This window comes from Astatotilapia calliptera, chromosome 18, assembly GCF_964374335.1.
Source record: "Astatotilapia calliptera chromosome 18, fAstCal68.1, whole genome shotgun sequence".
Classification (NCBI taxonomy): domain Eukaryota; kingdom Metazoa; phylum Chordata; class Actinopteri; order Cichliformes; family Cichlidae; genus Astatotilapia; species Astatotilapia calliptera.
This window is the reverse complement of record NC_137439.1, coordinates 20,375,565-20,392,243: the sequence shown is the minus strand read 5'-3', so window position 1 is coordinate 20,392,243 and position 16,679 is coordinate 20,375,565. Positions and strand designations below refer to the sequence as shown.

Here is a 16,679-nt window from a genome sequence, read left to right as displayed (position 1 = left end):
AAAAGCGTCTGGACTTCTTTAAGTTACTTGAAGACGTTTCACCTCTCATCCGAGAAGCTTCTTCAGTTCTAAGGTCAAATGGTGGGGAGTCCCAGATTTAAACCTAGTGGGAGTATCCCCCCACAGAGGGACAAAAGGACCCCCTGATGATCCTCTAATCGCCTGAGCCAAGGTGTGAAACTGGGTGTGGGTCCCAATCAGCCAGAGTTTCAGGTGAGCTCATTGTGAAACCTGGCCCCACCTTATCATGCGAATTCCTGAGGTCAGATGGCCCAGGATGTGAGTGGGCGTTAAGGCGTCTGGGGAGGGAACTCAAAACTGGATTATGGATTATAGACAGTTGGTGTCGTAAACCACCGCCTCTGTTCAAAGATGGTCGCTGACAGTGGACATAGATGGTTTCTTTCACTCCTCTTTCAAACCATCTGTCCTGTGAACAATGTGAACATTGGCATCCTCGAAAGAGTGTCCTTTGTCCTTAAGATGCAGATGGACTGCTGAGTCTTGTCCTGTGGAGGTGGCTCTTCTGTGTTGTGCCATGCGCTTGTGAAGTGGCTGTTTGGTCTCTCCAATGTAGAGGTCTGGGCAGCAAGGAATGCCCAAACCTCTTTAATGTGCCGTTAAAACGCTTGTTTGCAGAGCTTGGCAAACTATTACAAACAGCTAACTGAAAGAAAGGATGGGCTCAAACAACTCCAAGAAAAAAAGAATAAATCCAATGTGTGGCCTAAGGTGGTGGTTATGGTAAATGGACTGGTTTAGTGTATTTCAACGCTACTTGAGCACTTTATACAATATGCCTCATTCACACCCGCCCATTCGAGCAGTTTTTATTCTAAGCTTTGCAACATTGCACTCCAATGGATGCAAGGTACTTATAATGGAATATTTGGCATGCAGACTGGAGCAGCCAGGGACTGAACTACCAACTTCTGAATTGTCGGATGACCACCTTTGCCTCCTAAGCAACAGTCACCCTGGTTATTTCTGATTATCTGTATTTACAAATTGTGTTAGTTTGTTTTTTCATTTTTATTAAAAGGAACAAAATGAAGAGTGTAAAGAGAAAACTGGGAGGGTGGGGCAAAATAGAAATTGTCAAAAATGAGTCAATATTTTTTTATTGATTGAATCTTTATTTTGAACATGTTGAAAAAGTACAACAACATAGAATTAAACAGAGACAAAACAAAAGGAAAACGAGCAACCACAACTACAAATAACTTTCATGTTCAAAAAGGAGCAGGAAGAAGCATAAGCTTATTTAATCCCACCCCCTTTCCACTATCTAGTAATCAATAGACTGCAGAAATACCTCCTTGCAATTACATTATATGTCACATGTATTTTTTAAGAGAGCGAGAGAGAGACAAGCAACAAGCTGTTTTTTTCTGACTTGTTTTTTTCCCCCGGTGCCATTTGAGTAAAACGGATCTCTTGAAGGACCCAGCATGCCAGGTAAAGGACCTGGTGTACAACTGTACATGATTAAGTCCTGTAAAGATAGTCCATTTGCTGCTTTGACTAAGTTGGAACAGCATAACAGAACATTGCTTTTTATTAGTAAAAAGCAAGCTTAACAGTTCAGGCTACATAAGCCCAGCATAGTGCAATAAAATAGTGACTTTCCAACATTACATATCCACCCGACCCCCCTTTGTTTGGTGGGTGGTTGCAGACAACAGGGACATTAATCATTTAAATTTGAGCCCCCAACATCCAAATATCATCAAGTCTGCTTATTAATTCCAATCACCTTTGCACTAAATGCTCATAACATTTATGATTCTTGAGTTTGAATCTGTGGTGCTGATTGAGTTGAGCTGTTGAACAAAGAATTTCAAACCAAGAACTGGTGTTATTTAAAGCCTTTATTATATTTTCGTCAAACTATGACGAAAGGGCATTAACTGAACTTGTTGATGGAAGTGTGGAAAATTGTGCGACTGAGCTTGAGGCAGCAGAGTGTCTGTGCTTCCGCTTTCCAAGTCTGGATTAGGATTGCTTGGATATTGAGGAACAAATTGAGGGAAAGGCACAACATATTGAGGGAGTACGGTGTCCGAGCTTCCAGTAGCAGCCGCCAAATCTGCATTAGGGTTGTTCGGATATTGTGGAAGAGGGACAAACTGAGGGAAGAGAGGATACTGGGAGAGGAAATGCACATTGGGTGGACGCTGCAGTGAGTGGGGATAAGCGTCAGCGTTAGTTGTGGTTTCAGTATCTGCTGGCACAGGTAGTGGAAAGGGCAAAAGAAAAGGTGGACCAACTGGTTTGTAACCAGGTAAGAGAAACTCTGGAGGAATGAAGGATTCTGGCTTTGCAGTGGTGGTTGGGGCTGCTCTTGTGGCTGGAAGTGGGGGATAAAAGTAAGGATAGAGGGGGGGAAAGGGTGGAGGGTATTGCTGGAATGGGGGCATTTCTGACTGCTTAATGGGTTCTGCAGGATCTGATACGGGAACTGAAGGATATGGATAGTGCATTTGTTGTGGAAAGAAAAAGGGTTGAGGAACATGGGCATACAATTGGTCTGGATTTTTGCTAGTGTAGGGCATCTGGGAGTTTGATGCGGGGTCCTGAGGGGTTTGAGAGGCAGTCGTCATAAGAGCTGGTGCTGCAGGTTTGGAACACCAAAGGGAGATTGGAATACCCTGCCACCGCATTGGAAGCACATAACTGCCACCCTTTAAAACAAGAAGGAATATCAGGACTTGCGTGTTACCAGTCAAGGAGTTAAAGTTATTTACCCCCTTTTAAAAGAGCCATAATTGTTAGAGATCACAATATTAAGTGTTTATGTTTAGCCAAGAGACCGTTCCAAACCCATGACTAGCAAATTAAAGCCTCGGCCATCTAAGGAAGATTTTGCATAATTTTAATTTACTTTTGATAATTAAAAAAATAATCCTAAAACTAGCCAATTTTAACAGCAGGCTGCCAATTATTCAAATATAGCATAAGACTTAATTTCAGTTAAAATTACCTCTTGAACCACACTGCAGCCATCATAGGGAACCTGCATAACAAGTGACCGTAAGTTCCTCTGCATGTTGTAGCCACAGTTGGGAGGGACCTGGCTCAGAGGTACTGGCGGTGCATTTGCTATGGGAAAAAAAAGTTTACATGACGATGCAACCAAATGGACACTTTACAAAAAAAAGAAAGAGCCCTGCTTGCTTACCTTGGTCCACTGCTAGCTCTGACACTCCTCTTCCCGCTACCCTGAACTTCATCCGATCCCCACCGCACAGCAGCAAAGGTACCATGCGCCTCCATGCTGCTTCTCTGGAACTGGTGTCATACGTTTGGCCTTTTGACCAGCCTGACGTGGGGGGAAAAAAAAATCAAGAAGAGCAAGTTTTGCAATTATGCACAGAGGCATAGAGCTTTTAAATAAAAATGCAAGTACATCTCCAAATAAGCACGCTTTTCCTGCAGCCAGTGTCCTTACATAAACTGTGGACCTGAAGCTTACCTATAAAATCTGCTTGATAGGATTCCTCCACGGATGAGTTTGTAGAGGCTTTCCCATATTTAACCTCTGACTCAAGGCCTGAGCCTTTCCCGACAGATTTTCCGAATACGACTTTCCCCTTTCGTGCACCTAACGCATCGGCCTCTTTGCGCCCTCCTCGCCTCTCTGTTTTCGTTAGTCGGTAACAGTCTATTGCTTGCACTAAATGGCACATCAGAATAACAGCTACAGCACAACAAACGGAGGCACGTCTCCCTTTTTCTCTACGCATCGTTTAGCTGTGCGTGTCTCCTAGAAATGTTAAGAGCTGGAAGGCGAGACTTCGCCATGGCTATTTGTGCGGCAGCAAACAAGCCAGGTGCTGCCACGGCGAATCAGAAGCCGCTGCGGGGACATCAACGGATTCTCTAATTACCTGCACTATATGCACCTGAGTAATGTCTAGTTAACATTTTATTCTTAACGGGCTTTGTGTGTGTGTGTGTGTGTGTGTGTGTGTGTGTGTGTGTGTGTGTGTGAGTGAGTGAGTGAGTGAGAGAGGGAGAGAGAGAGAGAGTTTAATTAAGACACACAGTAATAATTAATGAGGTAAACTAAAAAAAAATAAATGCACAACCGCTGTCCCATCTAAAAATAGTATTGCATGTGTTCAGAAACCTCTGCTACTCATAAATGGAAGGCGCAAAAACAATTTCGGTCACGGAAGCGAGTTTCAGCTGCAGTTTCCAAGCTGACCAATGAAAACTGGGGATCAACCTCTTACGTGCTTAGAAAATATCGAGAATTTGAACATCTACGATGCCATGGCAACCACCAAAGCTCCACCTGCTGGTGAAGCTGCAGAAAGGCTGTTAAATGAACCACTGAGGTGGGATTATTCCCTGCCTCCAAATCCTTTGCAAACACTAGATTACCATATTTACACATTACAATAATTGTGGAAAGGTTTTGGCTTTTTTAAAATCCGGGGTCTTACCATAGATTTTACTGTTTATTAGAAATTTATGTCAGAACGCTTATGAATGTTAGCATAACCAGTCAGACAGCAACACAGATGAGGTCTGCTGTTATGTTTACACATTGCCATACAGCTATTTCATCTCCATGGTTACTAACAACACCGGCTAGTCTGAAGAATCGCTCAATACTTGACTACCACTGCGGCAAGTACGTGGTGTTTTATTGTCGTGTTGTCTTCATCTTATCTTCATATCTTCATAGACTATGTATAGAGGTGTTTGTTTTCACCAACTGTCAGCTTTATCTGTCTTTTTTCCCTCCTTAAATGATGACTGCTTTTATATATGTAAAAAATATATTAGACGTATTATACTTGGGTGTGTATGTGCTAGGAATAAGTTTTGATTCCTGGTAGCACATGAGACTAGCTCATTGAGCTGAGGATGGATTGTTTTATCTTGGGATAAAGACACTAAACACAGTCAAGACAAAAAGATGAAGTCCAGCTTTTCCTGCAAGTCTGTTCAAAGTACTAAAATATCTCCTACATGTACATTGACTGGTCACTTTATTAGATTGGTGGATCTTCTTTTGGCTTCAAAACTGCCTTGACTCTTCTTGGCACAGAGACAACAAGGTGCTGGAATCATTCCTCGGATAATTTGGTCCATGTTGATATGATAGCATCACACAGTTGCTGCAGATTTGTCAGCTGAATCCCTGATTGCACCACATCCCAAAGGCCCTCTACTGGACTAAATCACCCTTTATAACCATTCTATTCTTCAGTTTGAACTTCAGCAGGTTATCTTGACCACATCCACATTGGCTGGTTAGATGTAAGCGGTTGAACAGGAATACCTAATGAAGTGGCCAGTGAGTGTATATTTATAAATACATACCAACACTGTTAACAGTTCTCTTATTCAGACTTCTGTGTTTCATTAAATGGCACTGCTACATTAGCTCGTGATCTACTCCATGTTCCAGACGACCATATAAGACCTTGATTGGTTTCACATGGTCATATAATAATCTTGATATTATTATATGGATTAATATCTCACTCTTTCTAAAATCATTGAATGTTTCCTTTTATTTGTCATTTTTTCTCTTTGTCTGGTAAGAGGATGCGATGCAGTTGCCCAAAACCTGTCAGTGACCCACCCACCTATTGTATCAGAGCTGCGGGAGTTCTGAGGTACAATCGTGAGTCTGACAATCACAGGATGAATTTAACAACTTTTCCCCAAAGGGTAATAATAAATTAAAAGTCAAATATCTCCTTACTTTTTAAGGAAGGAAGCAAGGTGTTACAGATAATGTTACTCTGATAAAAAAAAAAATGTTATTCAGTCCCAGACAGAATACCCAGCACAATGTGAGTACTGTGGGGAAAAGGCTCATCCTCTACTTGTTCTAACATGGGTACATAATCCTGAGGTGAGGCAGATTGTAAATGGTCAAGTCAAAATCCCTAAATTCACCTATTGTACTACATGACCTCCTTACCCCCTCCTCTGTGTCCATCACAGACCCACTTCTGTTGTGCTCAGCGGCAGCAGCTATGTCAAATCCTGGTGAAGCAGAGACTTTTGTTTGAGGAGCGATCTAACCTAACCTTTGGTAATCTAACTTCAAAAGACCAGATGGAAATTCTGTATCACAAATCCAGAGAGAGTGAAGCTTACCACAAGTTTATGAAAGGCTTTCTGAGAAAACCTAGGTACACTTTTGTATGATTTTGCATGAAAATGCCTGTAAACAGAATGAAAGTAGGAACAGAAATATGACTCAAATAATGTGCAAAATTAATATGAGTAGCACTTATTTTGTATTTTTTCATAGAATACAATCAAGAGAATCTACAATCTATGGTGGTTACCCAGTTAATCTGCTTGCAGGGAAGACCTGTGAGTAGTTAGCAACATTCACACTGGAAGCCTGAAACTTTTGCATAGTCATAATAAACAGACAGACAGACAGACAGGTAACTGCATCTTGATTTTATAAAGCTCTGTGAAACTAACGCAGTCTATTTTGCTATTGTTTAGCTTTCTCTGCACCAGGGGTCTTCAGGTTAAGACTCTCACATGCTCCAGGAAAGGGGACAACGTATTGCAGTAGCACAAGTGAAAAATGCTTAAAAATGGAAGAGGAGGAGGTGTTGCTCCCTTTTTATGATTGGAAACCAGTTCAGTTTGGCATATGTAATCATCAGGTAACATGCAAATTAATATTACTTCTATTTTTCATGACCCACAGAGCTTGTTTTGTCTTATTATATTGTAAATATATGACGTTTTTCCAACACAGAGGTTTCATTTATGTTTGAATAGAGGCCTCAGACAGCTGCATTACACACTAATACAATGCCCCCATGTGGTCACACTGTGTCTACATAATACATTGAACCCAAAACCTTCACAAATGCAAGACTTTATTATTACGCTAAATAGTATTATTATTTATAAAGAGAAACTACTCAGTTTTAGTATCGTAAACTAGTAAAGCTGGGTAAAAAGGCCAAAAGACAATCAAAATGACCCTGCAGAGGCTGACGAGTTTAGACATTGAAAGAGAACTTGAATGTAGAGGTAAATTTGCAATAAAGCAACCCTCCCACTTCTTTCAAACTCCACACTATTAGGTTATAAGAATAATAATTGTTTTTTAAAAATAATTTTTCAAAAGTCCATGTTATTGTGTGCAAAATAGAATTTCTAGACATGATAATTTCTTCTTTTGAACTTTATCTGTATTCACAGGTGGGGTCTGGAGTTTTACAGAAATTTTATTCCAGTGGCATCACATTCCTTACCATGTTCCCTGGTGGCTCTGCTCAGGTCTTGTATCCTCTCAGATTTGATCAGATTGATCATGAGACTTTGCGGAAGTGATTTAAAAATGCACAATTTAAACATTAAAGAAATCCAGTGAATTCCAGTTGAATTGAATATCCTCTATAGTCAGTGTTCCTGTCCTTACCAGCTTGGTTACAGTTATCCCTCTGGCCTCTTGGCTGTACTTATCGTCGTCACTGAACACAATGGAAGAGTTTGTATAGTGTATGACGACGTCAGTGCCCCTAATCAACAAATCAGAGCTATATTCCAGTCTGATGGCAGAGCGACATGCTATCACACCAATGGAAACATATGGTAGATAGCATTTTTTTTTTTTTAATATTTACCATTTATTAAATATTGCCTCTTTAAATTATATTATTAGCCCTATAGTTGTTGTCATAGAGGTTGCTGTCAAAAAATGTTTTTGTCTATGGGGTGTAAATGTGATATTTAAAATTTGCACAGGTGAGCATAAATACATAATGGCAATGAGCTACAGTCCATTTATATGCATGTATTTTTTCTGTACTCGCATTGCAGGCTGTCCTTGAACATGTCTGGTGGCCGATGCTTAAACAATGCAGGCAATGTAACTTGTAAGTGGAGCTGGGGTACTCCCACACCCCTGCAGCCCATCTTTCTGTCCCTCAACAAAACTGTTGGAGTTCGAGTCCTGGGGAACAAACAAGTGTTTGTTTCCTTCTTGGCAGGCAGGCAACAGGCTAAGTTCAGTGTGGGTACCTGCTGCGCTCAGGTAAGACTGAAGCACTGTGCAACTAGTCTGCACATTGTGAACTGGCTATTTTATAGAATTAAACATATGACAAAACATAAGGGCTAAAATGGAAAAACAAAAATTGGAAAATATGTTCATTTTGAGTATGACACTGGAATAAGTCTAAAAGTTTGGATATGGGTATGCATTACTACCAGTTTTCTGATGTCTTTCTTTATGAAAGCAAATATTTTAACATTTAACTACACAGAGGGTTTAAATGATTTGCAAAATGACTGTAACAAATGCTAAAGTGCTTCATTAACGTGAAAAATCTTTGATTAGGGTGAATACGTGCATACTTCAGGTTCATCGCTCTCTAAAGACGAGCTGCTGGCATTGGCAGCCAAAATCAGGATCCACGCAGCAATTCAGCATCTTCACCAGTACCTGACGACGCCCTTACATCCCCAAAAACTTAAGACTACACCAGCCCATCACTTACAGGTTACTGCTCAAAGGCTCCTGAAAGTCAGTGATGATGTAATGATGAATGACAGTGACAAAGCCTTCATCCTCAAGTGCCTTCAGGATTGTTGATGTATATGTAATATTGGAACATGATGACAGTGACTGGAAAAAAAAAAAAAAAAAAAAAAAGCAAAGCTGGAAAAACATTTTGCATGTCTCATTTTTTTGACTTTAGTTACCAGAAAACGAAAGGAAAAAAAAAACAAAAAACAAAAAAAAAAAAAACAACCATTTTATGTACTAGCACCTGAGTGCCAGCATGTCGATATATAGAGATAATCCTTATAGCATGCTTGGCTGAATCAGTATTTTCTCATTTTTAAGGCCAGACTTACCTTTATTTTAAATTCAATTTAAATGGAGCCCAGTTTCACAAAGAGAATATCAAGTAAAGGTATTATACAATTAACCCAATAAATGACTTTCATTACTCCTTGTCTAAATAAAGTCATCTGTTGCACATTAACCACTTTATTTCTTTTAGGCTGGTCTTGTAGTTGTTTTTTTTTGTTTTTTAATTTCTCCTCTCTTTTGCCTTGTAATATAAAATCAGTGTAGAGCTTCCCAAAGATTAGATAATCAGGTTGTTACTCCAGATATTTCATACCATTGCATAGTATACCCACAGTAAATTATAAGCCTGATGACAACAGATGCGTTAGTATGTCAACTCAACACCACACCGCAGTTTCAGAGTTAAATAGTTAACAATATGTTTTATTAATCTTCTTAGTTTCCTCCAAGGTTTGTAAATATAAAAATTCAGAAATCATACCAACAGGTTCCCAATGTTATTTTCACAACAGTGATGACAGACTTTTAAGTGCTGCAAATTTCTACACGGTAAACTACTTGATAAACAAATTTCTACATTTGGCTCAGTGGTACAAATGACACATAGTTTCTTTTTTTCCCCACAGAGATCAAATTATATTCAAATAGTTAAAGACTACAAGAACCAATGTTAACTCTCTCCTTATGGGCTCACTAATATCACCTGGATGAACTCTGTAGTAGTATGAATAGTACAAGAAAATGACAAAATGGCCAGCACTGTTGCCATGGATCCCACTCTGGCGTCAGGGGCGGGTCATCTCTAAGGGGCGCAGTGAAGAGTGATGGGGACATCCAGTCTGTGCTAGCAGTGTTCCTGCCTTCAGCGCAGACGTTCATAAACATCACCTCACAGCCCAGTGAGAAACCCACCTCAGACCTAGAAGGGCAGAGAAAGGAGCAGGCCAAATTAAAAAGCATAAACCTTCACTTTAGTAGAAGTGACTCCAAAACAAACAAACAAAAAAAGTCTTTGTCACACGACTGTACTTACATGGATGGGCTTTTAGCTTCAGCTAGGAATTGAACAGTAAGGTTATGAATGGTGGTGGTGCCTTGCGTTCATGTGAACGTTCATCTTCATTTCATTATCCAGGATTTGCACAAGCTGCTGCATGGAGGGCAGGTGACCTGACTCCAATTTGGACCACACTGGTACATCTATAAAAGAATATTTTCATTTTAATTTGTGGGCTAGATTTTGTTCCATCATCTCAAGTTTATGAATGTTATTGCAAGAAAAATGAAATAAAGTCAAATCCACTGGGCACTAAGTACGTGCTAGAATAACACTCACCATTTAATGTGATTTCAAACGCTCCTGTTGACATTAACTGGTTTTCAATCATGTTGCTGAGGAAGAACACCATCATGCAGGCATAAATCTGATGGAGAGGAAAGATTTCTTTTATTTAAACAGAGTCTGCAATGTTCAGTGAGCAGAAATTAGAACAAAAACCCCACAGGATAAAAGTGTAGTAACAGGTTAGCATGTAGCTGCTTTAAAATATGACGTTCATGCCATCCGTTAGTGTAGCGGTCCCCAACCTTTTTTTGCGCCACGGACCGGTTTATGCCCGACAATATTTTCACGGACCGGCCTTTAAGGTGTCGCGGATAACTACAACAAAATAAAACTAGTACCGGTACCGAAAAAAAAAAGAAGATTTATTCATAACACACGTGAAAACATCCAGGAAAACCGAGTTAATGATAAAAACGATAACAAAATGACGCTGAAAACCGATAAAAATCCTGAAAACCATACATTTCACACCTGAGCCTCAACTCTCGCGGCCCGGTACCAAACGACTCACGGACCGGCACCGGTCCGAGGGTTGGGGACCGCTGCGTTAGTGCAATTCAGTAGTCACTCTCAGTGGAGTAACACTTGCCAATATGTTAACATTGTGAAGTATATGGCTATTTCTCAAAATAAATACATTTTAAATCCAAGTAACATATGGGCTCCTGCAGTTATGCCGTTAAGACTTTACTGCAGGTCTAAGTTTTGTTTTATTTGTTACCCGTCTGCAGTTCGCATGACAGGGACTGACAGAGTTGTGCATGCCTGTTTTTGACGCACACTCTTGAGCAGCTCTCCCCATATTGGCTGATGAGATTACAGTGCAGTAGGATTACACAACAACAAATGACAGGGCCTGGCACAGTCATTAAAACCAGATTTCTGCTCTCAAGCCAGCTGATTTAGTGATAGCAGTCTAGATTCATGTTAAATATCATGCGAAAGGATTCCATGCATATACCAAAAGCAGCTTTAAAATCAAACACATACTCAGTGGAAGAAAAACTTAAGATAGTCTTTGTTATCAAACATATGTGGCTTAGAAGCAATTTTAAAAGAACAAATTCACTAGCAAAACCAGCCCAAACCAAAATGAATAAGTCTTTATTGTGTATTTAAAGGCAAGAGTTGCTGTTATGCGCTTGGGTTTCAATGGCACAAAAATAGTTTTTAATCTTTTTCAGCCTTCTGTTAAAATGCAAGAACGACCATTATTGCAGGAAGGCTTTTGGGATTTGCCAGGTCTCTAACCCTGGGGATAACAAATCCAAGCCAAACAATACTTAACAAAACAACCAGAAGCCACCAAATGAAGAGCTAATGAAATCCTGCGGGTTTTAGTTGTACTTGGCAGCCTGTAAGTAAACGGAAACTAGAGCCCACCTTTCTTCATTTCTACATGCTACCCACGCCTGTGCTATCTGCAATAACTTGCCAAAACAACGTGCAGCTCCATCTACTGAAAAGCCGGAGTCTGCCGTCTAACACGCTGTTACACATAAAAACACTACAGTAAAAACGTTCCCATAAGGACACAGTTTTGATTCCAGGAAACCTTACCTTATTTCCTTGGCCCCATTCCCACATTCCGGGGGCTTGCATACCAAAGAGAGCGAATGGGTCCCTGCCGATGATAATCAGCCCAATCACCAGCAGTTTGAAAACAGACAGGAAGGAAGCAACGTGTCTGTGGAAACAAAACAAAAATATGTTTAGATATGGATTTGAATACAGCTCTTATACGTGATAGCATAAAGCAGACAGAGCTTGTTACTGAAGTAAAATCTCTCCAAAATCTTTAGTTTTACATTGTGAGACATTGAAAACAATGGTTAAAGACTCTGAGGGGGCTTGATACCATCTCCATTTCTTTTGCACAGCTTTTCTCGTGTGTATTCATTAGAAGCCCAGAAAAATACCTAAGAGTCTCAGTAACACCACACCTTAACTACAACACCTGGGACTGCTACACAAATACATCTCACATGTAATACAAATACAATCCAATTCTCCAGGCAATGATTCCTCAAAATGCCACAGACTAATTATTCAGAAACCAAGTTATAGTCCATCTAAAACGGTAAACACAAAGAAACTGTTCCATAGCAACTAGAATACAATGAGAAAGATTTCATGTGTTATTTATAAGTTCTCTTTTGAACTTTATTATCATAAGTCACAGTGCTGATTGTTGTACAGATGGACTTGTTGGTTTAGCTAAATACCTAATGTTCTGATGCAAGTCTCAATCATCCAGGTAAGTAAATCCCAAAAAGTTGATTCTGTTCATCTGGATGTAGTGTTTTCAGTGGGAGAAACATTTCATCACTCATCCAAGTGACTTCTTCAGTCTCAGCTGACTGCAGGTTTCCCCAACCTTATAAACAGTGCATTGCATTGCATTATAACTGAAACCAGCCCACTGATTGAATAATGGGCTGTTAGGTCAGTTCCTTGATCATTAATATGCTGGTTTTAGTTACTATGCATTTACGCCTGTCATAGTGCCTGGTACTTTTTTTAGTAAATACTTGACCAGGGGTCTAAGCGATCCGAGCAGGTACTAAAATGTGACATCATCAGACTGCATGCCACCGATTGGCTGGTCAGTAGCATCACTTATCTCGTTCACAAAAATCAAAATCTGGAAATGAGAGAAACTGCTACAAAAACAACGCTGTGTTTCCAGAGTCTAGCGTTCACATCGTGGGATGCTCAGACGTGGTGCTATGACTAGGGATGGGTATTGATAAGATTTTCACGATTTCGATTCCATTTTCGATTCTGTTTAACGATTCGATTCTTTTTAAAAAAAAAAAAAAAAGGAGAACACTAAGGTCGAATAGCTTAGAACTTTTTATATCTTCTCTTTGAACAAGATAAAAATTTAGGAGTAACATGGCCTTACAAACCCAACAGTGACATCTTAAGAGATCCAGCCTACGGCTCTTCAATGGGGTGTCACAGGGTCCCCAGGACATAAAAAAAAAAAGTAAAAAAAAAAAAGTAAAATAATAAAATAAATATTCTTCTGTAGCAATAACAAAGTATAACAAATTATTCTGTAGCAATTACACAAGAATATCCAGTAATGTTCCTGCCTACAATTAAACACATTCACTTACCATCTGCTGTGGCAAATGGGTGCAAGCCTTTTACCACAATCTTAGCCACTGCTCTGTGACATTCGTCTATCCTGGCCTGAAAGGAGATGTTAACGGTAGACTGCAGCGAGAACTGCCAGCATCTGAGCCAGACTGTCTGTCTGTCTCTCTCATCATGATCACCTAAATGCGCAGTAATGGCAGGTTTTGTAATAAGGCAGATCGCGCTAACATAATATGCACTGTTAGTTGATTATTTACCTGCCACATTAACGGGAGAGGACGTGCAAACGTTACCGCTGCTGCTGGGTCCGAAGCGGAATTAAAAACACGACATTCATTTAAGGTTATCGCGTGTTTTGTGAGCTTTTCCATATTCGTAGTGTTTCCTCCCTTAAATGAAATGTCTACTTTGCAAGTATTGCAAGTTGCCCTGTTGTCATCTGTTCTCATAAAGTATAATCAAACTTTTGAGCGTTTGAGCCGCCATGTTTCCTGCCAGGTAAATGACGCTCCGCAACGTGGTGACGTCATTCGGGGCGACTGGAATCGATAAGGGAATCGTTTAAAAAAAATGGCAAACAACTCCAAGGAATTTAAACAGTGGGAACCGGTTCTCAACAAGAACCGGTTTTCGATACCCATCCCTAGCTATGACGACAGTCACGTGTGTTAGGTACCACTGCTTTGTAATAGAAAACCAGTTGATCCAAGTCTAGGTGTGGTAATCCATGGCCAGTAGGTACTAATGGAAAAGGGGCTTAGGTACCAAAGTACTTGGTACTACAACCCAATGGAAAGTCCTTGAAAATGAGTTGAGCCATGGCGAGCTAATCTTAGTAGGTACGAGTGGAAAAGGGCTATAAGAAATATGGGAAGTGGTGGATTTGGTCATTTGGAACAGATTTTTCATTACCCTCCCAAGTTAAGGCTACATTACTATTAACTAATACCTAATAGACCATTACGTATGTCATATAATCCTACACCATAACAAAGCTATACATTTTTAAAAACTGAAGGAAAAAAAAGTGCATGTCCCCACCCACCCATTTACATTTCAGAAGATTTCTGACTTCATTTATGTTGTTTCTTTCTTTTGTTTCTTTTTTTTTTTTTAAATCTTTATAGTTTTTAAACTTCTATGTCTGTAGCTTTTTGACCTGTTATATCTTGTGAAACAAATTTATCTGTAATGCTGACCCTGCATTAACTTAAAATGTGACAAATAAAACTAAAACACTAAAATAGTATGACATTCCACTTAATTTACATTTAAATACTTTAGCTGAAACCATCACATCCATGCCTGTACTGTATACACCAAGGAAGGTATGCAACTTCAGCCCCATGGCCTGAAAATTTAAGCAATTAAGGAATGCATCACAGTTGTTTGGATTTCCTGCGGAGAGTACCCATTTAACATCTTTAAAACTTGGGAATGCAAAATGAAGTAAGCTGGAGTAAAATTAGCCCAGTTCATCTAACAATTTATCTATTGCTGACATTTCGATTTGATTTGTAGACATTTTCTTCATTGGAGTGATTTTAGGACACTGGATCAAAACATCTTTAAAAAGGACAGCAGTTTAAGCAGTGTCTACCAAAACTACCAGACACCAATCCATGGCCAGATATGTTCGTGCTTGAGAATTTCACTTCCTTAGACAAATCACGGCTAATCCCAGGGAGCTTTCAGCCCACTTTAATAAGGCTCGACGTAATCCACTTGTAACAAGGCAGGCAATCTTTCGCTCTCGCTTACCGATACATGGGAACAGGAAGATAGTTCTCCCCTTCAATGCGGATGTCTGGGTACCGCTGGTACAAGGCCTGCGTGTACTCCTCAAACACCCGCTTGTATCCTCAGGAAATGCTGTGGGGGGAAACAAGGACACTGCTAGAAAGCCGAGCACAGTCTAAAGTCAAAACAGGACAGGCTAACAAAGGTTACGTTGATGATTTAGCACGAAGATTTGAATTTTAAACTTCTCTGTTGATCATTTACTCAAAAGTTTTATATGTGACTTGGCAGCAGCGCGTTATCATACATGAAAGCTGCATGTTCACCTTTGTGGGCTGTGTTTGCTTTAGTGACTAGCTTATTTACATTGCAAACGTGGCCTTAAAAAAATACTTTCCTCGTACACAAACGTCAAACAAAGTGAGAGTTTTCAGGTTAGCACACCGCCTCCTGGTCAGGTTAATATTTAGAATAGTTAGTGGACTAATTTGCCTAAAATCTCCAAGTCTATCAGCGAAAACAATATGTTAAATTTACCAACAATAACTGCAGACCAGTTATTTTACTGTAATCTGGGGGGGGAAAAATCCTGTCGTCGTAGCGTAACAATGATAACACATTACCATAACCTACACACAGTAGACGGTTTATTAAAGGTTTAACAGCGGAAGTGGAAGCCATGTTTTCCACCAAATGTTTACGAAAAAAGTGCAAAAAATTATCGACTTCCAGAAAATGATTTCAGTAGAGCTTTTGACAACTGTTTATTTATTCAGTTTGAACAACCCGGAGCGTTGTTATTTCCTAACAAACATCCGGTAAATTAACCTCCTATCGGCGAGCGTTTATTTTAGGCCTGCGACACTGTTAGCCGGGGGCTAGCGTGCAATGACTCGCCAGTTTTTTGGCTCATTTGCTTACCAGATTTGAAACCTGAGAAGAGGTCCAGTGGCAAACTGCATCTTCATTTTCTTTATGCCGCTGCTGTCACCAGCCGTGGCACAGCACAGGGAAAACACCCCCAAAACCAGGAGCGAGAACCGTATCCACTTCATGGCTATCCTCTTCGACGGTCTCTTCCTTAACCCGTCGTACGCAGGCAGGTTAATCTGTACATTTCGCTTCTGGTTGGTCCCTCCTTTTCCTCTTCATCCAATCGCAGGTTTTAACTAGTACTGGTTTCATCTTTAGCACCACCTCCCGCTCTGGCAGTTCAACTGATTGACAGAGCCTTTGGGCTAATAAAATATAACAACATGGATCACCCCATCTTAACCTCCTAAGACCCGAACTCTTCTACGGCATGCATTTTTAATTTCTCTTTGATATTTGGGCATATTGGGGCCCAATGAACGTAAAACCAAAGAATTACCACATTTTCTTTACCTTATTTTTAAGAAAAATAAGAGCCCCATATGAGGATATTCGTTTAAAATTTTGATAGAACAGTAGCAGTATATAACCTTGTAAGTGGAAATCAGGCCCCTGTAAAGCAAAATTGAGTATTTTGGTCTAAATAACCCAAAATGTGATGTCCACATATGTGGATGCCAGGTCCTAGGAGGTTAAAGATGGGATATTTCCTTAGTGGGTGTTTTGATAATAGTGTTGCAGCTGATTGGATACCTACTAAGGCCATATGGAGCAACACTTACACTGGCA

General features: G+C 40.1%; 3 protein-coding genes across 5 annotated transcripts; 1 reads left to right on the top strand and 2 right to left on the bottom strand.

Moving 5' to 3' along the window:
* Positions 1–1,856: 1,856 nt before the first annotated feature.
* LOC113010872 (uncharacterized) lies at positions 1,857–3,847 on the bottom strand. Its single transcript, XM_026150118.2, has 4 exons — positions 3,476–3,847; positions 3,182–3,322; positions 2,984–3,102; positions 1,857–2,684 (listed from the first exon to the last, which is right to left on the bottom strand). Exons 1-4 carry the CDS (start codon positions 3,744–3,746, stop codon positions 1,875–1,877), a joined length of 1,341 nt encoding a protein of 446 aa, XP_026005903.1. The 5' UTR covers positions 3,747–3,847; the 3' UTR covers positions 1,857–1,874.
* Positions 3,848–4,574: 727 nt separating this feature from the next.
* Positions 4,575–8,664, top strand: LOC113010871 (glutamate-rich protein 6). Of its 3 annotated transcripts, XM_080292594.1 has the most exons (11): positions 4,575–4,642; positions 5,565–5,691; positions 5,792–5,878; positions 5,971–6,161; positions 6,284–6,348; positions 6,490–6,656; positions 7,204–7,286; positions 7,438–7,596; positions 7,825–7,880; positions 7,995–8,038; positions 8,345–8,664. In XM_080292594.1, exons 2-11 carry the CDS (start codon positions 5,566–5,568, stop codon positions 8,597–8,599), a joined length of 1,233 nt encoding a protein of 410 aa, XP_080148720.1. In that variant the 5' UTR covers positions 4,575–4,642; position 5,565; the 3' UTR covers positions 8,600–8,664. The 3 variants fall into 3 exon arrangements, with proteins under 3 accessions (XP_080148720.1, XP_026005899.2, XP_026005902.1); XM_026150114.2 differs by having other exon boundaries at positions 4,578–4,642; positions 7,825–8,038; XM_026150117.2 differs by having other exon boundaries at positions 4,582–4,642; positions 5,563–5,636; positions 7,825–8,038.
* Positions 8,665–9,218: 554 nt separating this feature from the next.
* On the bottom strand, positions 9,219–16,161 carry selenot1a (selenoprotein T, 1a). Its single transcript, XM_026150119.2, has 6 exons — positions 15,939–16,161; positions 15,039–15,149; positions 11,730–11,856; positions 10,161–10,248; positions 9,858–10,024; positions 9,219–9,743 (listed from the first exon to the last, which is right to left on the bottom strand). The coding sequence occupies exons 1-5, from the start codon at positions 16,070–16,072 to the stop codon at positions 9,900–9,902; spliced, it is 585 nt and encodes a 194-aa protein (XP_026005904.1). The 5' UTR covers positions 16,073–16,161; the 3' UTR covers positions 9,219–9,743; positions 9,858–9,899.
* Between the last annotated feature and the right edge of the window lie 518 nt (positions 16,162–16,679).